The following is a 25,047-nucleotide window of genomic DNA, read 5'->3' on the forward strand; positions in this document are numbered from 1 at the left end:
CTGTTGGTTGACACTAGGGTTACTATAGGACTCCATGTACCCTAGCACAGTTTGTGCCAGTTCAGGCTTTTCAACTCACACCCCAGTTCACTCAGGTATGTTTTACCTGTATCAGGTAACTTTCACAACAGGACTACACTTACCAGAATGCATTGGAGTATGAGTTGAAGAGCCTGAACTGTCCTCATGTACAGAGTCATAAGAATTAGTTGACATAAAACAAACAAGCAAAATACACAAACAGGGACGCTGAAGGTATACCCCACGGGTGTATCGTCAAAGGCCACCAGTTTAGACCTTACAGAAGAGCAAGTGCTACGAGTATATCGAAGGGATAAAGCTACAAAATTGTATTTATGTGACAAACTAAAGCCCCTTTCACACTGGCATGCTCTACCCGGGTCAGAACCTACCCGGGCCTGGACCCGGCGTCATGCGGGTCGGGTAGGTGATTTCATACTGCTTTTGATAAAGCAGGGTTGACCTGGGTGACAGACGCAAACAATGTGCGTATCAATGTCCCGGAAGCAGCTTGTTACAGACGCTTCCATCCAAGCTTCTCTGGATTGAACCGTCGGCCCAAATGTTGATTAGAGCAAATGTTTTCTTCAAGCAACAAAAATATGGCTAAACAGAATAAACAAAGATGTTCCTTGCAGAAGTGAAACCTTCAGGCAGGCGTGGCTGTTTGTGATTTTGTCCGCCGTCATGCATTTTGTCTCGCTCAACCCGGGTCAAAGTGTGTTGACCCACATCCTGAGGTGGGTCGCTGGGACCCGGGTTAACCCGGGTACGAACCAGGTACATGGTTTCACACTTAGTGGGATTGTGACCCAGGCAGCCAGATCCTGGATAGGAGTGCCAGTGTGAAAGGGGCTTAGAGGATTTAGGTCTTGCATTGCCAGTATCACTCGCAGCTTTGTCATTCTTTGCCACCAGTTGTTTATATGATACATGACATCGTATTATACACTCAAGTGTTATTAGGTTTCATAAAGTGGGTTCATGAAACTACAATTTTATTAATTATTATTATTATTATTATTATTATTATTATTATTATTAATAATAATAATAATAATAATAATATACATTTACAAAATTACATTAAAATAAGCTCTCTAACTTTTTTTTCTCATTGTCCTGACGTACTTGTTTTATTATTGTGTTCTATTAAATGTATCTTCTCTTCTTTCTCCGTATCTCCTGAAACACACGCCTGTTTTGTTTTTCTCTCCTTCTTTACTACCTTTCAATCGCACCTGCGATGATGAGCAATCACCCAGCTGTGTGCCCGCTGACGCTGCTGGGGGACACTGGTATACCGACGCTTAACTTTCCAGCTTCACCCTCCATGTACGCGTAAAAATCAAACTAGAGACCTGAACCAAAACACACGGCCGCTGAAACGTGTTTCACAAACCATCCCGTGAAAGGGGCTATAAATAACTGTGTAGTATTATTTATATATTGCACTGCGCCAACAGCAAGTTAAGGACAGAACCGCCGCAGCCATTAGCGGCTCCTGAACCTTCTAGGCAAAGCTCTGAAACATCATTATAAAGTTAACTTAGAAAGGGCCGTGCGTAGACTGATATTGTTTTAAAATAACTGCTAGTCCAGGTAACTATAGTTCTGTATTGCGAGAAGTTTTAAAAACGTGTTACCAATACAGTACATATAATGTAATGCGCAGAAAGCGGTTCTGTATGAAACGTGTTCGTTATGTTTGTTTGTTTTTTCTGTTCAAGCCTCTTGTCCTGTAAATTACACTGTTCCGTAGAAACGTTCACTGTACCGTAAAATTATACCTACCGACAATGGCCTTATTCTTAAAAAGCTGAAACGAACCCCCTATATATACATCTGAATCGTACTGTATTGTAATTGTAAAACTCTTACCCAGCTGTGAAGGTCAGAAAGTACAAAGTTTTGTACAAGTTCGCTGCACTCGAGTTTTTTTCCGGTGAGATTTTTGTTTCCTTGTCCGGTAGGTATAGTTCTGTCTTAGTCGGTCTAAAATATAAATAAAAAGGCGTGTAATACCAGATCCGTTTCCCAAGTTCACAGTCGTGTTTGTTTTCCTTGGGCTCTGCGTGATGTGATTATGCAGCGATGCTTGTGTTTTCAGTCACCTGTGCTCTCTTGTGACAGCGGGGCCACCAGTCACAAAGGATTATGGGGAATGTAGTTTTTTTTGTACAGTAATTAGCGGCCTGGCAGTGAAGCGGCGGGGTCTGATGATTTACAGATAAGGCGCTACGTTTTCATTGTATCAATTCCGTATGATATTAAAGGTGACACCTAGAAAAGTATACTGCATTGAGGGAAGCAAATGTATATATATTTTTTAACATTATTATTTCTGGATTTATAGTAATTGTTTGAAATTATTTTACTGTTGTATTGTTATTTTACATGTGTCACCTCCAACGTGTGCATTACATCATGACATGGATGGATGAAACTAATATGCAATATTTCCATCCCTGCTTTTTTTTTCTTTTTTTAAAAAACTTGATGTGATAGGTGCATGCAAACAATACTGTACAAGATCATTGGCAGAAATCCGCTGCCACCAGCTATACTGCAGGTCCTGTAAACTATCTATACTGTGAGACAGCTGGTGGTTAACTACAGGGTGACTCAAGGCCAGCCAAGCTTGGACACCATCCTGGGAAGTGGCGGTGATGAGCTAAAACTTAATAATAATAATAATAATAATAATAATCCTGAGTGAGCCACCACCCCTACTCTACTTGTCATGGTATTTTATGACGAAGTGATAGTCAGGAATGATGGAGTCTAAAACATTTCAAAGCTTGAGTGCAAAGTTTGCCATCCATTTATAGCAAGAAACAGCTCAGATTTTACCCTAGTAACAGTAGATACCAAATGTGTTTCTATTAGCACTATTAAAAGTAAGCAGGCATTTTAATCCTTAACAGCTAAATGGAAGCAAACAAATTGAAAAAAACAGGCACATTAGCAGCTGGTGTTGTACTGTCTCTCTGTGTGTAGTAGGTCAAGATTAACTAGATTTTATCAACAATGTTAATCGCTTGTTCAAATATTGGTTAATCTAGAGTGTGTGTACCACTTCAAATATAGGTCAGTACCGTTTATTGATTTGTTTTTTCCTCCTCATTAAACTCAGCCTTTTTGTGACAACGCATTACTGCCTGAAACACTCTGCCCTAGAAAAAGCAATTTATAATGTGCCACTGAAAATAAGAGACCTGCAAACCAGTAACCAGAGCAGATTCTAATCCGTGCGCAGAGAGGCTGATGTTTTCAAAATACTATTAGACCTGGGTGTTTTAGTTACTTATGGCACATGATGTATGAATGCTTTCATCACTGCGTAACTCTACTCAAAACAGGATCGGTAATAACCAGACTGTAAATCCAGTCTAAATCACTTCAGTAGTAAAATGCTGTTTTTTTTCAACCTGTAGCAAGTCATTTTTAAACTGAAAAAACCAAGGTGACAGAAAAATGTTGAATATTGTTTTTGGAAGTATTGTCTGTAGTTGTCTCATTTACACCACAAGAGGGCGTATTCACCCAAGCGATACAAGTAACATCAGCTATTGCCTTGTAGAAGATGTGTGCAAGTCACCATTTCTTCCTTTTCAGATTTTTTTTAATTTTGTATTTTAATGTATTTTTTTTATTTTACATCCAACCTAGTAGTTTGTATTGAAATGTACATTGTATTCAAAACTGCACAGTACAAACTAAGAACAGGACTGATTTTATTATGTTGCATACCAGTATGATTTACATTTGTTTATTTCTGTATAAATAATACATGAAGTGAAAACCCTTTATTTTTCCATGCTTGTGCTCTTTCCAGTTTTTAATCAATGTTCCCTGTAAATGAATTGCCCTGAGTTAGGTTTGCCTTTGAATGAATGGAACTTATTATCCATGCGGAGGAAGGGGCAGATGTGTGTCAGTTCAACTGCCAAAACCATTTAAAACGATACATTAGGCATCTTGCCTCAGGGTTGTCTTTTAATTCTCTTATTATTTTAGAATGTAGCCTTCCTGCTTTCATTACTTTTTTTATTTTTAAGAAGAGGACAATTGCATCAGTTAAATAAAGCGTTCTTCAGTCTGTTAAAGGATACTATTAGAAATGGAGAGCTATGCATTTTTTTATTGATTACCACTGCTTTATCAGCAGGGTTGGAGTCAATTCCTTTTTCATTCCCATTCCCTTTTAATCAATTTCAACACATCATTGATCACAAGTGCAGTTTGCAGTACTGTATTAAAACAAGCTTCTTACAGTTACTTAGATTGAAGTCACTTTTAATCAATTAAATTGGCTTCAAATGAAAGCAGTTGAACAATCACAACAATGATTATATCTGTAAAATATCGATGCCACTTCCTTTGAAGTAATTGGAAATGAAATTGGAATTGATCCAACCCTGTTGGCCAGTCTAGAACACAATGGAGGAGTACTCCACGTCCTCTGTTTGCGGATGGGGCTGGTCGCTGCTCTCTCTGGGCTGCATGTTGGCGTAGCTGCCCTCTGCTGGTGAAGCCGGAGAATGCAGCGTCAGTACTGCATAGGTGATGTCGTCTATCACAGTCTCGGTTCTGCTAGAAAACTACAAAACAACACAAAGCTGGCTTGTCATTACAAAACACTCTGATCTGATGGTTCCATTCAGGAGATAAACTTTGTATCTCAATCTCCATTGTTTGTTGAGGCCCGATTTCTTGCATCAATGAAAATATTTCATTGTCATATGTCTAAATTCTATTTTTTTTGTAATGGGTGTTCATATGTGCTTTGTCACACGAAAGAGGGTATGTCGGGATACATATTTATACGTTATACTTAAAGTATGATTTTTACTATGCTTAACTATACTTTGCTAAACTTTTATAAGGCAGGACTGATCGGACTTGCTAATCCCTGAATTAGGGTGAGAAGGGGCAGTCAAATTTAGGAACGTAATTTGACTAAAGGCCTGTGAGTTTCAAAGAACAATAAATTGGCAAATGTGAGCTTGCCAAAAATCAAACCTTACCTTGCACATCGTAATGAAGTCCTGGGGAGGAGGGGAAACAGTTTCTGTATCGCCTTATAAAAAGAACCAGCCAAAGAAAATATAATAAGTGCCCGTTACAATGTCCAACTAATTATGTTGAATTTAGAACAATGCCTTGCCTGAGTACTCTGGTCTCAAATGCAATTAACCACCGTTTTCAATGCATGAGGTAATTTTTGGAGAGAACCCACAGTTTACCATTACAAATGGGACCCCAAACCTTTATAGTTTCTCTGTGATGTAATTCTAATAAAGCACACACTGGGAGCCCAGGCCAGCGGAGCAAGCGAGTTCCCTTACATTGCAACCCTTTATATAAGTTACTAATGCTCTGATACAAAACGTTCCTGTTTCCTGATCTCATATCCGTGCTTAATTTAAAAGGGTTAGGGTTTAATTATGGTGTACCCTTCTGATTGATTCACCTTTTGTATTTTGATTTAGAGCCCTGTTCACAAAACTGCTTGTGAGTTGTTTACTGTGAAGACTGCTTTTTGTTTTGTTGTTTGAAATTCTATTGCTTTAACAGTTGTCTGTTATTTAATATGTAGTACTGTTGTGTAGCTTCTTAGGCACAAGCAATAACTATAGTGTTTAAAAAAAATGCATATATATATATAGAGAGAGAATTTTTGAAAAATAACAAGTTGACTACACTGTTTGACTTTTCTTTCTACTCGGCTGAAGGGCTTTTGTCCAAAACGTTCTGAAATAAATCCATTTTGAATTATTTAAACCTTTGGTGTACATTTTTGTACACTGCAGTTATACCTCCTCGTACCTAGTACTGACACTATATATATATATATATATATATATATATATATATATATATATATATATATATATGGTCTAGTTGTTTCTTTTGTATCATATCATGTGTATATATGAATTTCATGTGGCAGCTTACCCACTTCCCTTGCTTTCCTGAGTCTCCTAATGGCAATGGCAAAGACCACAAGGAATGGAACGAGCACGACCGTGGCTACAAGCAGGGGGATGATATTCCAGAGACTGATGTTGCTGAATAACAGAACAAACCAACACACACCACTAATGAGCAGCTCTAACACCAGCAACACAAAGACTTTTACATTGAGGGAATGGCAGCTGTCATACGGACCACCCATGCCTTGCTCTTATTTAAAGAAAGGTATTTTGAAACCCATAATAACTCATAGGCTTGGTGAATAAGCAGAAGAAGGTTGTTTAGATTTGAATCACACACAGAAGAGGTCACCTTCCTTATTTTAACTGCACTGGTCAGGAGCTCATGATAACTGCTTCATTGTTAAGCGTGCTCAATAACTGAGTCACAGCTCTGAGGGGAGCTGCTCAGAAATCATGGTTCACATTTGTTTAACCTCTGCAGTGCATACTCTTCCTCTTACCTGTTCTGTTCAGGGGCAGACTCAGCAGTGAGGTTAACTGGAGGAGCATGTTCTCTGGGAACACCTGAAGGAATTCCTGCTGTAAAAATGAAACTCCATCTTTAGTACATGACTCGGTAAACCGGTGATGCGTTCTAATGTGGCGTGGGGTTGGAGTCCTAGATGGCTTATTGTATTGAGCAGCCTTTAATAATTTGAACACTAGCCCCCTAAAACACATGTGCCCCCTGAGCACACTACAATACTGAGCGCTAATGTTACATTCCCTTGTCAATGTGTTATTGTGGTATACCATGGTACAATCATAGCAAAGTGTAGAAAACCATAGTAAAAGTATGGTCATGTATAAAGAAGTATGGTAAAGCATTGTCAACATTGTTTAGCGTAGTAAAACCCAGTCAATTCATATGCATAAGAAAAGGCAATGTTATCTGTAAAACTACCCTGCAAATTAGGGCTAGAGCTAGGATTAGGGTTAGGTAAGGGGTTTAGTTAGTGGTATGTAGAATAGATGATCTTTGGGGTATTATTTGGGGGTATAAATGTTATCTCGATTCTTAAGAAAATCCTATTTTGGAGGAAGAAGACGGCTTACCTTTCAAAACTCGAAGAAGGATTCTTTCCGCAACGTATGTTATATTTAGACTGCCTTCTAGAGTCCAGATTCCACACCAGTATTCCCCGGAGTCCCTTTCGGACAGGTGTCCAAGATACACCGATAGTCCAACCTTACTGCCTGTCACATGTGCAGAACCACTCACTGTGGGCTCACATGTGTGTTCACTTGTCAGTTTACAGCACGCTAGGGTCGGAGGTCTAAGAGCCGTACTGTATTCGCATACGATATGGACTCCTTGTCCTTCCATGCCATTGATCACCCTGTACGGGGCTTCTGATCCGGAACCTGTTACACACAGCATTCATTGAAATATCTGGAGACACTTTATATTACCTACACTGTGGTACCACAGTCATTACACATATGATTGAGGTGAAAACATGTTGATAGTTATTATACTGTATTTACACATGGGGGGTGTATTTACAGTGTAAATACTATGTAACTACATGTGCAATTACTGTGTAACTACAGTGTAGTTAGACAGTTAATGTAAAGTAGTATCAAATATAGGTTCACACAAATTCCACGAATAAGCATTTAACAGGTTATTTCATATGTGGATGTGTTATTCATATGGTATACATGCGTATTACAATATAATTCTTTTGACATTGTGCCATACATATATGTTTGTGTTATAAAAATATTAGAATGCTTCATAAAATGCCTAAGTTACATTCTTTATGCCAATAATCACATGGAATACATGTTTACGACAACTGCATGTAATTTATGTTTTAGTTGTTAAAATTGCACAAGCGGTCAAGAAAATGCTGTTGAAATATGAAATCGTGTTACTAAACAAATCACCAATTCAGAGAGAGAGAGAGAGAGAGAGAGAGAGAGAGAGAGAGAGAGAGAGAGAGAACTAATTATTTGACCCAAATATAAGTCCGTTCTTACCTGCTAAATAGAGCAAAAATAAAAATGTGGCAAAAAGCATCATGAAATGCTGAAGTGAAGTGAAACTGGCAGTGCAGAGCCCCTCTATCTCAATTGCCAACCCTTCCTGTTGCTGAGTGTGAATAGCAAGATTGGGAAAAAGGGGAAACGTTCACTTTGACAGGACAGAAAAAATAAGTAAAGTTGACGCACAGCAACCAGCAATGGTCTGCAACTAAAACAGTACATTCATCAAACTGCACTCTTCAGACAATCAAAGGTGTGCCAATGTGAAGGGGTGTCCACTCTCGACAGCATGGTCAATGTGAAGGGGTGTCCACTCTCGACAGCATGGTCAATGTGAAGGGGTGTCCACTCTCGACAGCATGGTCAATGTGAAGGGGTGTCCACTCTCGACAGCATGGTCACGGGAGTTTACACTGCTGCCCCCTTCCTCTCCATCAATCCCCACCACAACGCAGGTCATAACATGTGTATACAAGACCTACGATTGTTATTATTACTGTAGGAGAGACTCATTGGAACTGGTTAGTTCTATCTTCTTTAACGGTAAAGGAAGCTCTGATCTTCTAGTTTCAGTTGATCTTTAATGTGATTTGGACACCACAGTTGCCATGCAGTATCATTCTAATAGCTACACAACGAGGAATGGTTTCCACTGTGTAGCTGAATTTAGTGGCTCTCTAATTATACGTGATAAGGACTGCAATTACTATGGGCATTCCCATAGTGTTTAAGGATGAAATGAGTAATTCTCCACTTTTAGAGCCTTTACCTCCATTTTCAAACTTCAGAAAATGAAAAGCTAAGCGGGTCACGAAAAAGTCAACAGAAATGTCATATCAGACCCCAGAAAAAAGCTAGTTCAGTTGGTAATATAGAGAAGGCAGTCTCAGAACTCCTATCGGGGTATTGCGTGTTTTCCAAAGTGCTGATAAATGACTCTGGGAAGTATTAAATGCTGACTCACAGTGGGCGGGTAATTCCCAGATCAAACAGTATAATAATCTACTGGACAGTAAACTTCTTTTGCATCACTTTCATGTTAGAGAGGTCAATCTGGCAATCTTGCAGATGGCTGTAGTCGCTGTGAGTCTGAATACAAACCAGGAGGCTGGGGGTCGGAATCTCTAGATGCTTTATGTAAGGTGACAGCAGCTGAACTCAAACCACATCCCATCTGTTATACTTTCATTCTGCTGCTCTTGTGTATTGTAGAGAGTAATTTGCTGAGAAGGACAGTACAACCACACAAGAGGAGAGTGGGCTGTTAGGAGTATGAGATACAGTAGGGGAAACAAAAGCAATTTACCTACAGTGATGCAAACCAATAACAGAAATACATATCTACTGGAACCAAGCTGAACCAAGACTAGTTGAGTTTTCAAGTGTTATTTATTTAATTTTTAATATTGTGCTTGATCTGGCTGTCCTATGCAGTCTTGTTTTTAGTATATAGGTTGTGTTAAAAAAAAAACAACAGCAAGTTCTCTGTGGGTCCAAGCTCCATCCCACTATGAGATCATGGACCATTTGTTATGCAGACAAGTTAACAATATTTTTACATAACGTACAGCTATGTATACATTCTAACAGAGCCAGTCTCATTTATAAATATACAGTCCGAGATTAAATAAGCGATCACTAAGATCTAGCGACTAACTCTTCCACTCGTGAATGTACAATCAACCACTGAAAACTTGAGTTTTGTTTGTGCAGAACATGTTCTAGCTAAACATCAAGCAAGCTACTTAGTGCAGTATACTGTACTTGAGTCTTTCAGAAAAGTTGCTTTTGTCAAACACTGTACCTTTTAAGGTCCAGCGTTGTATTAGACATGCAGATAAAAAACTGTACTAAAAACCACTTGATTTAGTAAAATACCAAGTTGACTTCAGTATAGATTTACCTGTTTCTGAGACCACTATATGCCTTCTGTTTCTAAACGGCATGAAATAAAGCAAAGTACATCTGCATTACTTTTTTTTATTAAAAACAAACTTACAAAAACAATAGTTAATAAAGCTCATGAATGCATGGGCTGTTGTCCACACTTTCAGAATAACTTAGATATTAAAAGGTTCTAGAACGAGTGAAGCTGTTTATGAATGTGGTTTGATTGCTTTGTTTCATTTTTATATCTGATACACAATGCACTCAAAAGGCTTACGTTTAGTGAAGTACAGTTCTGAAGGCACTTGGCCTTTGGCAAAGAAGGTTTTCAAGAGAAAACAAGTTTGTCGTTTCTTAGAAAATAGAAGTGATGTGCGGTTTAGATGACGATGGATTTCAGATGTCGGAAACACATGATGAGGTCCATTGGAATGGGAGGCTGAACTGCATTCCCATCCATCCTCAGGTAGCGCAGACGAGGGACGTGATCCTCGTTACTCATATCGATGGTCATGATAGGATATGGGCAGAGCTCTGTGCCATTGATGCCTGCAAAGAAAAACAAAACCGTGTTCAACTTTTTCATAGGACTAAAATAACATCAGCCTGGCATATGGCTGTGCAAATATTCAAATTCTTCTGGTTTTTATATATATATAAAAAAAAAAGTTTTATGAAAAAAGTGGTAAAGAAAAAGCCGTAAATGTAAAAACTTTGAGGAACGAAGTCAAGTAGACACATTTTCAGCTAGTGAGCTCCTCAGTTACACTAGGTAACAGAATGTATATTGGAATTTAGCCTGGACATTTGAAACAGACTCATAGCATGCCCACAAAGTACATCACACCTTGGTTTAACTACTTAACAGTAAAATGACACCAGAAGGCTTAAGACTCCAGAAGACTCCACTGTGACCCTACAGTACAACTTCATTCACTAGGACAGTTGGTGGTACTTGGAGATCTCAAGTACTGACCAAAATACAAATTAACTTTTACATTGTTAGCAAGAACATCCCATAGGCAAGGAAAAGCCTTACAAACTTACTTTCGATATTATTGTGGTTGAGATACAACTGCTCCAACTTGGAATTAAAAATGGGAACACTGTTGAGTTTATTGTGGGCAAGGTGAAGATCCAACAGAGTGGAGATGTTAAAAATCCTCTTGGGCACCCCTTTGTCGGTCAGCTGATTGTAATTAAGCCTGACAAAGGTCAGGTTTGGGAACTCTTTGAAATAATCTTTGGGAATGTCCTCAATGTTATTCCGATCCAGGAACAGCTGGTAGATATTATGTGGCACGTTCTGTGGCATCTTTCTCAGAATGTTGTGTGCCAGGTTCAGCTGAACCAAGTTCTTGAGGCCCTTGAAGATGTTTTTGCCCAGGTCGCTGTCGCTCAGCTTGTTATGGTGAAGGTCAAGCATGGCCAGGTTTTCCAGCTTATTAAACGCTCCGGCAGGGATCTTGGAGATCTGGTTCCTGCTCAGACGAAGCTGCTCCAGGTTGGGAGGCAGGAAACTGGGCACCTCTTGGAGATTGTTCTTGTCCATGTACAAGAAGAGAAGGTTCTGCAGCTTCTCAAAGACCTGGCGGTCCACCTTCTTGATCCGGTTGTTGTCCATGTTAACCCATTTCAGCCCGGTAGCATTCTTGAAGGCTTCTTCTGTCACCTCGTCTATGTAGTTGTTTTGGAGGTAGAGATAGTGGGCCCTGGGTGGGATGATGGGGATCTTCCTCAGGTTGCGTCTGTCACAGTAGAGAGTGCTGGGGAAATCCGAGGGACAGTAGCACTCCTTGGGGCAGTCTTCAAAGATGGAAGGAGGACCCAAAATGGGCGGAGGGAAGTCAGTCGGCTCTTGCGGCTCTGGTTGTGGTGCTGGTCTCCTCTGTGGTGGGGTTGGTCTTGGAGGTTTTCGTCTCTGACCACGCACCACAGCAATCAGAAGAAGGCTGAGAAGGAGGAAATATCCTAGATGGGCTCTCATGATACTGGATCCTGTGCAGGAAAACGAAAAGGAATGATAAGCAATGGGTGGGGAGAACAAAGTGCATATCTTGAAATGTAACGTGCAAACCCTATTACAAATACATACATCTATAAAGATATTATCCCAGTGTGCCCTTTAGGAGGTCTTGGTTAAGTGTTGTTTAGGCTTGGAAAAGACCATCTACCTAACATTTGGAATTAACTGCTGGATAAAGATGTCAACACTGGAGAAATATACTTATGAAATATAAAATATGAAAATCTATTTGGACTGTGTTCTCAATGAATGAACTGTCCAAGGCAGGGGCTAACAGCCAAAGCCTGAATTCATCTTTCTATAACGAAGAAAGAAATGGCTACAAAGCAGAACATGGATAATTGTTTTTGATAACAGTATCTGAAATGCCACCATCACATTATTAATAAAGCACTATTCATTAATATGTTTCTATGTTACAAGTTATGTGTTCTGTGCTGCAACCAGACATCTGGAAATGAGAGTCTTGGAGAATAATCAGAGTTAAGCCTGATTGACATAAATAAATAAAACAGAAGGTGCTGCTCCTGCTTTGCTGTACAATAAGCTCACTGCAGTGAGATGCATTTGCAGGAGGGTTCATGCTTTGTACACACAGCACACTGTGCTTATTTTCCTATTTCAGCCACTGCTGCAGGTCCAGCGGCCCTGATAATGGAAACTTTGTATTGGGGCTGACAGCAGTGTTTTGACAAGGACAGAGTCTGCCAAAAACTAAAGGGGAGGATGAGAAGTGAGAGGTTGGTTCTGTTATGCATTGTTTAATGCATTGTTGATGAGGTGCTCAGTGCAAGTAATGTGTGTGTGTTGACCATTAGCATGCTGAAGCTGTGTCGCTTTGTTTTCAAGGAGTTTCCATATCACGTTGGGATGGACTACAGTTTAAATATAGAAAGACAGAAAGGCAAAACTGAGACTTTTTAAGCGCATGAAAAACATGGTGACTTTTAGTGATTTTTTTTGGCAATTGGTTGCACGGAACCTTTTCCAGCATTTTTTCCTATGTTTGATGAGGTAAAGAAACAATTTTAATTTGAGCAGCTTGGAAAAAATGACTCGAACATATCACATGTATTTGTGGTTATTATGTCTGCACAACATTTCTGTGGTAGGGAAACTTTTCTTAGAATCTACAAGATGGGTGCCCCAGACTTTCTTGGATCTTAACCTATGTACTAAGCAGATTGAATTTAGCAGCTGCTATGAATATAATACACAGTCTTTATCCTTGTATAGTGTGGGACATTGCTACTTGTATCATAAGCTGGATTGAAACTCATATATGAAAAATGTTCACGTATGTTAATGTTTAGCAGTTGCTGAGTACAATCTGTGATACATAATAAATAATACATCATGTGTTTCGGCTTCTCTTCATGGTCCTCTCACCCAAACTGCACAAGGTGACATTTCTTCTACAATAAGACACCCTGCACACAACGTGTTAACTTGCAGTATAGGAAACCCATCATATTTTAGCCAAGAACTCCCCCTCATCATCACAGGCTCGGGACCCCACCGCCCCCCGGCAATGACCTCATCAGCAGTGACCTCAGTCCACCCCTAAACCCAAAGCACACCGGAATGAGCCCTTCATGTACTCCACTTCCCAAGGAGGGAACCAGTTCTGGTGAATTGCTTTACCATTGCTGTGTTATTTGGCTGTACATTTAATTTATTAAGATTTATTTTTCCTGTCTTGAGGAAGAAAAGGCATTTCCAGTTGTAGTGATGTATACAAAGTCCTTGAACAGCGGTCAAAATAGCATTGTGTTATTTACCCAGCTCTTGATAATACATTAGTGTTTTTCACATGCAGTTTTAATGAACTTCACCATGCTTTACTACACTTTTTATCTGTGATACCGCAGTAAACTTTATAGATCACGTAACGCATTTCCAAAGTATAATATACAATATATGAATTCAATCGTCAATGTTGCTTTGTTTGAGGGTTGTCCAATGAAACAGAACATGAAAATCTGGAGCAAGCCCAAAATGGTCTTTGCAAAGCACTAGACCGAAAGATAATTTAGAAATGAAATGACAAATGCAAAGATACAAACTCAGGGACGTGTGATTCATTAATATTGAAAACCAGAACATGATGCCAAGTAAAATAAAACAAGTTTGATTGCACTGGCATTTTAGAAAGTGTTCGAAAGATTACAGGTTTTAGGCTGCAGTAAAAACACATTTTTTCAAAGCATGGCCACCAATGGCACTGTGCGACATGTAACATCAATTAACAAGGGAATTAATATATTAATAACAAACTAAACATGCGTAAATTAACATACCTACATGTGGTTATACTGTAGTTACAATTTACTAAAATGTCATTGATGCACAAACACACAATTAGAACAGCTATAAGATTCAAGCATTAGAGTTACTGAAGGGATAAATATTTCATATTGATTTTCTTGGTTACTGTTGAATTTCAATGTGCAGATCCTGCGATTACCCTGAATGCATGTGTAAAAGCAAGCAATAACAGCTGTACTATACAGCAATTCCCCTTATAAACACATAGTAAAAATAAATCTGCTCCATTGCGACCCCTTTCTGCTGCTGGCCTCCACACTCAGCCCTAGGCTCAGCCAGGCAGAATGTGTAGCCATGGCTGACCATGTGACTACTGAGCACACATGCCAGCTGAGTGCAGACTGGAATGGAGTTGCAAGTAAATAGTTGAACAGAATAGATGTTGAAGGGATCCAGCAATACAATTGGACCCAGCTTCTTTAATCCAACACAGTTTGACTATGGATGCTAGCCATGACTGAATTAAATCCTCTTCTTTCTAATCAAAAAAAAAAAACTAAGACAGGAGATATGACCACCCACAGTTAATGCAGTGGGAATGTGAATCAATTGGGCCTGTGGCACTGGTAGAGCACTTAAAAGACAAAACCATGTAAGGTAACCCAGACACTCCAGCGATTTATATTCTGATCCGTAGTCAAAAACACATCATTCCGTTTAACATGTGCCAACGAAGAATCTGAAGATTGATGCAACGGTTCCATTAATCACCTGAGTCGGAAGCGAGGGATACATTACCATCTGCGCTGTCAGGATTGAAAAAAAACCCACTCCTTTTTAGGTGTTATTGGTTACCTTTAGGATTCTAATGCATTTAATTTATTATTATTATTATTATTATTATTATTATTATTATTATTATTATTATTATTATTATTATTATTATTATTATTTTAAATAATAATAAATGCACACATATCTGTACAGGATCCATTACCACACATTGATTTGCAGCACTTTTAAAAAGTATTATTATTATTATTATTATTATTATTATTATTATTATTATTATTATTATTATTATTATTATTAATTATTAAAGTATTAGGTCACATGCGAGATTTGTCTTTTGGGACTCGACTTCTATCTAAAGTAACTAACACAGCTTTACCATGTGTGCGTCCAAAGAATGTGTGCGCTTTTTTCCCTGCATAGATTTCAAAATATTATGACATAAATCAAAAAGATCAAATGTTTGATAGTAAAAAATGAGGTTGCCTCGCAGGCAGCTATAGCGCTGTTGTGGTGAACACCTGTGCACTGTATGTTCATAATGCGTTGGCAATAGAATACTCACGCGGGACAGGCTGGTATAATTAATACCACAGGAACGAACCCGCAGTTTTAGAATCCACTGACATTAAAAAGAGCGTGCAGGAATTTCAAAATCTATGATAAAGTAAAGGTATAAGCAATTGCCATGGTAAGCTCATACTGGTGTGTTGACAGGCTTAACGGATGCCAGCAGGGCATTTAAATGTATATATATAATTTCAAGCAGTCTACAAACAAAACACTAGAATTAATGAACTCTGTTAACTAGTCAACTTAAAAGACCAAACGTGATTTAAACAAACGCAATGACCCTATGATCAGTGCAAAGACACGGATCATAAATATGTATTTTTCAATAAGGCTATACAGTTATCGTTTATTAATCGATAATATGCTGTACCCAGTTTGAGAAACTGAACTCCTCATCCTCTAGTCGTTTAGTCGTCCATAAACTGTGAAACGTGAAGAATAAAACCCAATGTAAGTACATGCAGCAAATTAAGCAATTATGAATACAAATAAAAAAAGAAAAATATACTGGTAGCGATTCTATTGTTACTTATTTACCCGCGTTTCGTACCTGTGTTACAGCAGGCGCTTCTGGTCTCTCTTGCTTTCTCACTCCCCTCTGTCCCTCTGTCCCTCTCTCTCTCTCTCTCTCTCTCTCTCTCTCTCTCTCTCTCTCTCTCTCTCTCTCTCTCTCTCTCTCTCTCTCTCTCTCTCTCTCTCTCTCTCTCTCTCTCTCTCTCTCTCTCTCTCTCTCCTCCTTCCAAACTGAAGCCACCTATTGAGGGTTTCCCTTCAGATTCTTTGGAGGGTCAACAATGCAGGCTTTGTCTTCAGGACAAATTTGTTAAAATGTGAAAATGTAATCCACACGCCCGTCCCCTGTAGCAGAGACACACTTTAATAACACCGCCAGCACCCTGCTGCAGACTGTGAGATTAAAAAAAAATTTTTAAAAAAAAGAAAAAAGATAAAGAAAAATAAACAGCCCCATTCCCAGTCTGTGCTGTGCCAATGATTCATTCTAAAAGTAATGTGACACTTAAAATGTCCAAAAGTTTACCGGCTGCTATTTATGTGCTGTTGGCTCTTGAGTGTAACCGTATACTGTATCAAAGGCAAAAGCTTCTCAAGCATTTATGATTGATTTAGTACCAATATGAATAATCTATTTTGCCTCCCTGGCGCATCAGCACACATAATGGCTGGACTGAGCTGACCTCCCTAGTGCATCATCAACTGTCTGGAGGGTAGTTCTCTGGGGTCTTCAAGTGGGCACCTTCCATCCTAGGTGTTTTGTCGATTATCCCACGACACCTTAAGAGGGCTCGACAGTGATTCTGGCGTCCCAGCATCACCCCCCTCCGTCCCCCACTCAGCTAAACCCAGCTTACTTACCTTCCTTTACATCGACGTTGCTTTCTTTCTACTGTGCTTGAGGTCCCCAACCAGAAGCTTTTCTCCTCAACCAGAGCCAGTTGCTGCTCCTCTCTGATGCTTCAGATAAGTTCTTCACTATGCGTCGCAACTCTTGACCACTGAATCCGATGTCTCTGAGAAACCTGATTGTGGAGTGTGCCACAAATCCTCTACAACCCACCTCCACTGGGTAAACCTGGACTCGCCATCCTCACTGTTTTGCTTCAGCAGCTAGTTGAGCATACCAAAGTTTCTTCCTTTCATACGCCTCATCCACAGCATCCTCCCATGGCACTGTTAACTCTACCAGATGAACAAGACGTGTTGATCCAGACCACAAGACAATATCAGGTCGAAGGTTAGTGGTGGCAATCTCAAGTGGGAAAATAAGCTGTTGGCCAACATCTGCCAGCATTTTCCAGTCTCTAGCAGCTTCCAGTTAAACCAAGTAAACCGTCCTTGGCTAAGACATTGTCCATAGATCTCGCCAGCCGATCTTGGGTTGTTCCACACTCTCCCATCTCGTCCATTCTCCCTGCCTTTATGCACCTCATCCTCTCCTCCTGCTTTAGCACCTCACTGACTACCAGCTTCCTCCATTGAGCTGGGGCTGCTTTGTGCCATGTAGGAGGAGCTGAACTGAGTCTGATTTATTATATATACTGTATATATTTTTATGTTGCTATGAAAATTTAAGGAATGTATTTAAGTGGCAAATCCAATGTTTTTCATGAACAACACCACTAAAAATACAGTCTGGTTTTGCTCCGCTGAATCATTTTATTGCAAGGATAAGAATCATGCATTTTTTATCTGTGCTTTGTAAGACTATGTATTGATAAAATATGTTCCATTAAACACTCGTGAAAGAAAAATGTTTTTTTAAATGAAGGCAATTTTTCCATTGTTTCCATAACTTAAAAAGGCTGTAGGCATGAGCAATTAACCCGAATGGGATGTATCTGGAAGGAATGGAACGTTCTTCTGGCTCGCAATGTGAACAGAAAGCATTTATTTATGCATGACTCTTGAATTCCAGGGTCGTAATTGTTTCCGTAAATCTCCAGCAGGCTTTTACTAATTGAACTTCAGATTTCCTGATGGGAATGCAAGATAAACCTCTGGAGACTTTAGTCCTGAACTTTAACATGTTTCCTCCTATATGCTGGGCTTAAGAAAAGAAGCAATCGCCACAAACCCAAGCAACTGTTCTTCACTTGGAATGGTGTATTAGCCAAATCAACACCAATGACCCTCACCTGTAGAGAGAACCAAATAATCGGTTGATGCAGCACTCCTCTCCTGTTCACAAAATCAAGAAACAACCATATGCACATCAGATTTATTTAAACTATTTTATTAATTATTGAAACTCAACACCAGAAAATGCTAATGGATTGTATTGCATTAGTTGGCACTCTTTTAAATTCATACATAGTGTTGTAATACACTGTTATACCATATTTTTTTTTTCATTACATTTTGTACAGAATATGTCTTCTGATTGGTTAGCAATGATGACATGATTTAGAAGAACTAATTGCATGACATTAAAAAAAAAAAAAAAAAAAACTCTGGTATGAAGACCTGCTATTTTAGACCAGAATAGCATTTTGGTTTTCCATTCAAAAGCCAAAGATTATGTAGTTTATACCATTTAATGTTTTATAATGGACCCCATGACTCAGTGCATCTTGTCATTTTCATAATCATTAAGCTGTATAGACTAACTGGAGTCTATAAATCCCATGTAACATGGGGGAAAAAAACCTGTAAAGAAGTTCTTGATTTGAAAACTGGCAAAAAACACAACCATACTAATCATAAACCTGAATGTTGTAGGATATCAGATTATTAACTAAAATCTTGTGACAAGCCCTTCTGCTTAATTAAACCGTTTTAAAAATAGTTAATAAATTTCAGAAGGTGACGGAATGGTTGGTTTTTTCTGACAGCGTAGCATGTTTATGACCAAGAGCCCCTTGTAACAGACATCCCTTTTGCTACAGTCAGTGTCTGCACATGCGTTCAAGTTTGATAAATGCTGAGTTTTTTTGGAAAACAAAATTGGAATATTAAACGTATTGTTTTTACAGGACTTTAACCCAATAACAATTATGTCTTCTAATATATAAACTGTGTTAATGCGTTCTTAACTGTACTGATGTGACAGTCTTATGTCTGCTTTAGATACCCTGTAAGTGCTTGAAAATAATTTTAAAACGTTCCTTTAATCAACACAGTCATTGCAGACAGCATTACTAGACACAAAAGACCAGATTCTGAAAGCAATTAATCCAAATTGTCATGTTGCGCAATTTCTGTCGAAGGAAAAAACAAAAACAAAAACAAAAACACTATTTATATTTCTAAAAACAATAATAAGCAGCTTTAGATGACTCCCAAGCCCCCAAATTCAACGTCTGTGTTGTTTATGTCTGGTTTGGTAGCTTCATTGGGTGTGTTTCATACTCATGATGATTTGGAGTAAATCGCTCTGAGAATGTAGGCCAGAATGCCCCAGTGATGAGAGTAAATGAGAATCTAGCCCAAAGTCTATATGCACTGGCAATAAAAGGTGTTAGTACGACACTCAGATATTTACTTTCAAAGCACTGACCATGAGCTATAAACTGTATATTAGTGTGTGCTAATAAATGCATTGGGCTGAGCTTTGAATAAATGTCATTCTCGTTCAGTCACTTGTTGTCTCCTTATTGTTTTTGTTTACCCCTCATGCATCCTGTGTACGATGTGCTTGCCCCATTCATTTAAGTGCCTTACCGTGTGCATTAAGACACAAGCATATTTAGTCTGTTATAGGTCGGCCCACAAAAAGATCCATTTCTAACGGACACCCACTCTCTGAATCATCTGCTCCATATAGGTGGCCTGCTGAAGAAGCTCAACAGTAGATCTATCACATTATTTTAAAGCCCTCTAAAACACCAATTAGGAAAATATTTCTTCTTTGAGAAAAGCTGAATTGAAGCTGTTTTGGGACTGAAAGGCCCTTTTTTTACCCAGTTAATGAAGTTGTGCTATGCGAGGAATGTTGGGATATTGTGGCAAAGCTTTTTACTCTTTTGGAATAATGGTCTTGGGTAGGCAGTCCTTGGATATATTTACCATATTTGAACTGTGCTTTGCTACATGAACAGGATCAAAAAAAAAACTGGAGGGCTGTACTAGTGGGTAGGACTATGTACTGCAGTTCCCGGCACATTGAGAGAAACAGATGGGTCTTGTCCAAGGTTTGTGTGATTTGGACCACTGTAGCCCTTCTGTTGCTGAGAAGAGTCCATCATGACCTGCTCTTGAGTTGTATTTTGATGGTTTTCTGCAAACGTTGCCATTCCAGAAGCACCTGGTCGACGAAGGGTGTCCTGTCATGGTATTGGAAAGCCATTCTGCTCCAGATTTAACAGCCAAAATCTGATAATGAACTACTTCTGGGTCTGGATGGAGGTTTATTTGATTCAATTAAACAATTTAGAGTCGGGTTTGTACAAAGGCAAGGAGTGGGAGGGGCAACTTTGGCCATCCCTGGATAGGCCACTGTCATGCCCCTTGTGAAGTCACTGAGATCCTTCTGCTTGCTTATGATACTGTAGTTGTTTGCATTCTTTTATGGTACAGTGCAGTCCGGGGTGGAGATACCGATTTTAAAAATAAACTTTAGTTTGTCCCACAGACTCGTGTTCCTTCAGTTTGTCCGCTGAGAATTTACAAGGTTGTTAAACATGTTTTATCTATCAGTTTCCTTGTAAAGTTCTCGCTGTTCAGACATATTTATGTTACTGATTAATCCTCAGTGTCCTGTTACTTGACTTGCTTTTTCCATTGATGAGCTAATGTGTTTAGTAAAAAAAGCGGTTGTTTTATTAAAAACATCAGCCAGCATGAATTCAACAATAATTTTAAACCCAACTACCTGTTTGATGAATCGCTCATTTTTACATTTTTATAAACGGTCTGCATTTAAACTTTGGCAACCCAGGCTTCAGACATGAAGTCATTTTGGTTAGAAGGAATGATGGGCTGGAATACAGTATGGAAGGGTGGTCTATAAACCCAGTCTGTCTCAGTTTAGCTATTACCTATCAGTCATATTCCAGCATGCATGCCCAGCTGTCCATTCTAAATCAGCTTTCATTTTCTGCTTGCTTAGGTTAATGCACCCACTCTTTCTGTAAATGATGACATCACAATGAAGTGTGTCCTTGTTTTTACAGATTAAGTCAGCATCGACAAAACAAGCACTAATTGGCTAAGACCCATGTGGAGTAAAAACCCACATCAACTGCAGAGCTTAGATCTCATGACCTCGCTTCTATCTTTCTGGGATGACCATGGCTCGCTTTCTCTATCTATCTATCTATCTATCTATCTATATATCTATCTATCTATCTATCTATCTATCTATCTATCTATCTATCTAACTGGAATCCAAGGCAAATTTGCTGTCAGTGTTTAAAAAATGGTTTCCTACAGTATCCACAGCCCAATCTGTGTCTGACTGCACTCCATTCTGTCTGCTCGTTTGCCTATCTTGTACATAATTACATATAATATAGATGATAAATGTAATGTGATCACACAGCAAATTTAAATGAAAAGCAGATTGCTTCAGAATCTGTGATATCTTTGCCTTACACTTGCATCTATTTTGGAAACTGGTTGGTGCAATCCTAGAAAAGCATTTCTACGAACAATAGCCCTGACGGAAACCAGCACTGAAAATATATATAGTCTGTAGCTGTCTGTTCAGCCATTGAGAGCTTTCTCCTGGGAGAACATGCAGTAAGTGCCTCCCTGTATTGTAAGATCTTAGATTGCAAACCCCATTTGAGTGTGGTAACAAATATATCACCTTTTGCAGACAAGTATGAGTGCTGGTGTATTTCCTATCTCCCGTGGTCTGTTGTCTCATGATAATATATGCTTTGTTAGTATGACCTGAAGCGTATTGGAAGAGCCCTAAAACTTTTGATGGTACTGCATAATAGCAATAACACTCGACAGGTTAAATAAAACATTTAGAAAACTCAGGGCTAAGACTGAAGAGCAAGTTTAACTATTTAGTTGAGCTGGAATGGGAGATAGAAACCCACAACTCTGAGATCTAAAGGCAAATGGCAGATCAATTGGAGAAGACAGACTCCAATGTAAAGCAGAGGCGGCGCTATCAAGTTGCGAGTTTTGTAATTAATAATATGGTGTTGCTCCTAAAGCTCGTAGTTAAACCAAACTGCTGTTTAATTTATGTTGTGATCGGCAGTGGCATGTTCAATCCCAAGTATTTTCCGACTGTGTTTTAACACACAAGAAAAAAGCCCCAGTAGCAATGTTTTCTACACCGCGGTGCATGTGTAAAAGATGAGTGATACTTTTTGGAATTGAGATCGGTTGCCTTTTGCTTGCGTGCCCTGAAATCTGTCCAGCACTAGTATTGAATTCCCTGCTGTGTCCTTTGTAAAGAGAACTCTGCTTGCAAATAATGTTCCCTAATGAATATATTAAAAACATAAAAATGACATATATTGTGCAAAAAGATTTACACTTTAAGTACATTGTAAGTATGCATAATAACATTGTAATTCTCAGTACATGTTTTTACTAAGTAACTACTACTATCTAAATACACAGTAATTAGAGATACAATGTAAAGTGTTACCATCTTTATTATTGTCTATTGTTGTTTCTGCTTAGTAGATGGCTATACACAAAGCTTACTAACTATTCCAGCATACAATTATAATGAAGAGAGTTTCTGAGAGGAAACAACAGTGTTACACAGGCTTCAGTTCACAGCGCAATGCTAATATACTTCCCCAACACTTCAAAAAAATCCACCTTGAGGGGTCTTTTTAGAAGCAATAACTGCTGGATTAGTTAATAAGCATGGGAAATAATAACCTAAAACAAGCAAAGAGATTCATACAGAACACACAGCATTATTAAATGCTGCGCAGAAGGTACAATTTAAATACTTTACGAATGCGTAATAGTTTGCAAATGATTTATTATAGAATGAAATAGCAATTAGCAAGTAGGAACAGCTTGTATTAATGATGTATCTTTATGGCGGGATCATATTTCAAATTGTTATGGGGTTCACATTTTTTACTCTGGGTCCTTTGGATCCCACCATGAAGAAAGCCCTGGTTTTAAAGAGCAGAGAGCTGCTGGCACTGCAGAGGAATACAAACATTCTTCCATTAATGAGAAAACCAGGCAGTAACAGGACTCTGAGAGAGAGTCGGAGAAGCTGATGGGCAGGGCTTTAGGGATCTGCCTGCAGTGCATATCATCAGCTTGTAGACAGAAGCAGGAGTGTAATCCAAATGGCCCTGGTGGGAATGAAAGGCTAGAGGCAAGGCAGGGGAGGAAGCATGCAACTTCCAGACAGGTCACAAGTGCAAACTGACAATGCACTGTCTGTTTATACTTATGTATTCAGCAGACTGAAAAGAGTGCTAACCAATGCTTTAAAATCAGTCCTCCCTCTTATTAACTTTATTAACAATATCACTTTTTTATATTGTGATGCAGGTCACATGGTCAGATTGCAGCTTGATCATTGGTGTGAGCTTGAACACACAAAGTGACGCATTACTTGGAAGAAGCAGCAACTTTTGTATCTGCTGTATTGCGTTTTGGATTTCTGCAATCCCAGATTAGTAATAAGAAGCAATCGATTTACATCCAATCACAGGGGTCATGGTGCAGATGGGTTAGCACTCATTTAATAGGGAGCTGCGACTTGCATGGAGGGGTTTCTCAATATTTACACATGCATGCTTCGTTTGCTCACAGACTGAAGTGTGCCTTTAAATGGCCTGCCCATAGTTTTTAGATGTTTATTTTATTAAAAATGATGCAACCTGTTTGCTAGCTTTGGCAGGGTTTGCTTTATGAAGCCAGTAAAGTTTTGGTAAGTGTGACCGTCTGGGTTTCAGGCCATGCTTCACTCTTGTTTGATAAAAAAAATATTGACTTTTACTACATGGAAGTTTAAGCTGACAAGCAGATGATGAGTTCTGGATACAGTGAGCAAACCCATTCATCACTCAACACCTTCTACCAACGCTTACTAAACACCACGGCAACAGAAGGGTTGCTATTTTGTTCAGGAATGGCATTCAAAAAACACATTGTTAATTGTTAAACAAAGTAAGAAACAAGGCCACACCAGGATCCAGGGTTGTTTTTTTTCTAATTGGAAAAATTAGGTCCTAATAGAAGTGCATCAGGTTGGCTTGAAAATTCCTGTCTCGACTTCAGCACAAAGACGTTCACGGAAAAAAAAAGTATTCTTTGTGTATCAAGTATTCTTCTATGTAGCAATCCAGACAGATTATAAAACTATCAAATGCATTCCCTCAGTGGAATTCACTACGGCTATCCATACACAGGTTCTGTTGTACACTGACAACATAAGCAGTGATGCATTGCAAACCTGGGGATGTAATTATATAAAAAAAAAACACAGTTGCCATGACAATAACAGAAATGCCAGGCAGTTGTGTAATCGTATTAAAATGTTATGATGTCCGGAATGTTTTTTTTTTCTTTTTTCCAAGTATACTTGGAGAACAAAACCTGGATATAACTGAATGATGCCGCTGTTTGCTAATTTTATGTAACATAACAGTCTAGTCTGATCGAGAGCGTGATGAGCCAAGAAAGGACAGAACTCTTTCTGTATTGAATGCTTATAAATGTTTAATTTGTAGTCTGTGAATAAATCCAAAATGTCCCTCTAAAAGTACATTAAATTAGTTTTCCAATTTCCATACCCAATACTGTTAATCTGTTTCACAGCATGTTATTGTGCATGCTGTGTACCCCCTAAGAACACCCTAGTTCCTCCTTGCCCATATGCTTCAAAGATTCTTAAATATTTCCTACACTAGAATGAATCACTCACTGCTAAAATTTTAAATTGTGCATTTACAGTAAGATCTTGTACAGTATATCACCTGTTTTGGATGTCTTCATAGCAGTTTAATGACTGAAATCACTCCCAGAATGGCGCACTATACCTTCCATTCTGGGAGTGATCCATGAGAAAGACCCTAATTAAAATAATAACATGATTCCTACTTT

The 25,047-nt window shown here is 38.9% G+C and overlaps 3 protein-coding genes across 6 annotated transcripts in view; all 3 read right to left on the reverse strand.

Annotated features, from left to right (window-relative positions):
* LOC117427154 (transcription factor EB-like) overlaps positions 1-2,154 on the reverse strand; it is a 32,848-nt gene extending 30,694 nt beyond the window's left edge. For both annotated transcript variants that reach the window (XM_059003681.1, XM_059003680.1), the window contains exon 1: positions 1,903-2,154. The gene's annotated coding sequence lies outside the window, so the exon portion shown is untranslated. The remainder of the gene's footprint in view (positions 1-1,902) is intronic.
* Positions 2,155-3,735: 1,581 nt separating this feature from the next.
* On the reverse strand, positions 3,736-8,255 carry LOC117965973 (CMRF35-like molecule 8). 2 transcript variants are annotated; one of them, XM_034911145.2, is made up of 6 exons: positions 7,989-8,255; positions 7,059-7,367; positions 6,464-6,539; positions 5,983-6,095; positions 5,052-5,104; positions 3,736-4,625 (listed from the first exon to the last, which is right to left on the reverse strand). In XM_034911145.2, exons 1-6 carry the CDS (start codon positions 8,029-8,031, stop codon positions 4,455-4,457), a joined length of 765 nt encoding a protein of 254 aa, XP_034767036.1. In that variant the 5' UTR covers positions 8,032-8,255; the 3' UTR covers positions 3,736-4,454. The 2 variants fall into 2 exon arrangements, with proteins under 2 accessions (XP_034767036.1, XP_034767035.1); XM_034911144.2 differs by having other exon boundaries at positions 3,737-4,625; positions 6,464-6,542; positions 7,989-8,198.
* A 1,109-nt stretch (positions 8,256-9,364) lies between these two features.
* On the reverse strand, positions 9,365-16,227 carry LOC117434119 (prolargin-like). 2 transcript variants are annotated; one of them, XM_034056689.3, is made up of 3 exons: positions 16,091-16,227; positions 10,929-11,879; positions 9,365-10,430 (listed from the first exon to the last, which is right to left on the reverse strand). In XM_034056689.3, the coding sequence occupies exons 2-3, from the start codon at positions 11,866-11,868 to the stop codon at positions 10,261-10,263; spliced, it is 1,110 nt and encodes a 369-aa protein (XP_033912580.1). In that variant the 5' UTR covers positions 11,869-11,879; positions 16,091-16,227; the 3' UTR covers positions 9,365-10,260. The 2 variants fall into 2 exon arrangements, with proteins under 2 accessions (XP_033912580.1, XP_058859668.1); XM_059003685.1 differs by having other exon boundaries at positions 16,078-16,172.
* Positions 16,228-25,047: the final 8,820 nt, after the last annotated feature.

The sequence above is a fragment of the Acipenser ruthenus genome, chromosome 29, assembly GCF_902713425.1.
Source record: "Acipenser ruthenus chromosome 29, fAciRut3.2 maternal haplotype, whole genome shotgun sequence".
NCBI classification, from domain to species: Eukaryota; Metazoa; Chordata; class Actinopteri; order Acipenseriformes; family Acipenseridae; genus Acipenser; species Acipenser ruthenus.

Excerpts from the sequence above, each read along its gene's own strand:
- LOC117965973 (XM_034911144.2), bottom strand. The coding sequence starts at position 8,031 with ATGATGCTTTTTGCCACATTTTTATTTTTGCTCTATTTAGCAG. Across the intron at positions 7,368-7,988 it reads ATTTTTGCTCTATTTAGCAG|GTTCCGGATCAGAAGCCCCG; the intron begins GTAAGAACGGAC and ends TGTGTGTAACAG. Across the intron at positions 6,543-7,058 it reads CCTTCTTCGAGTTTTGAAAG|CAGGAATTCCTTCAGGTGTT; the intron begins GTAAGCCGTCTT and ends TCATTTTTACAG.
- LOC117434119 (XM_034056689.3), bottom strand. The coding sequence starts at position 11,868 with ATGAGAGCCCATCTAGGATATTTCCTCCTTCTCAGCCTTCTTCTGATT. Across the intron at positions 10,431-10,928 it reads CAACCACAATAATATCGAAA|GCATCAATGGCACAGAGCTC; the intron begins GTAAGTTTGTAA and ends TTTTCTTTGCAG.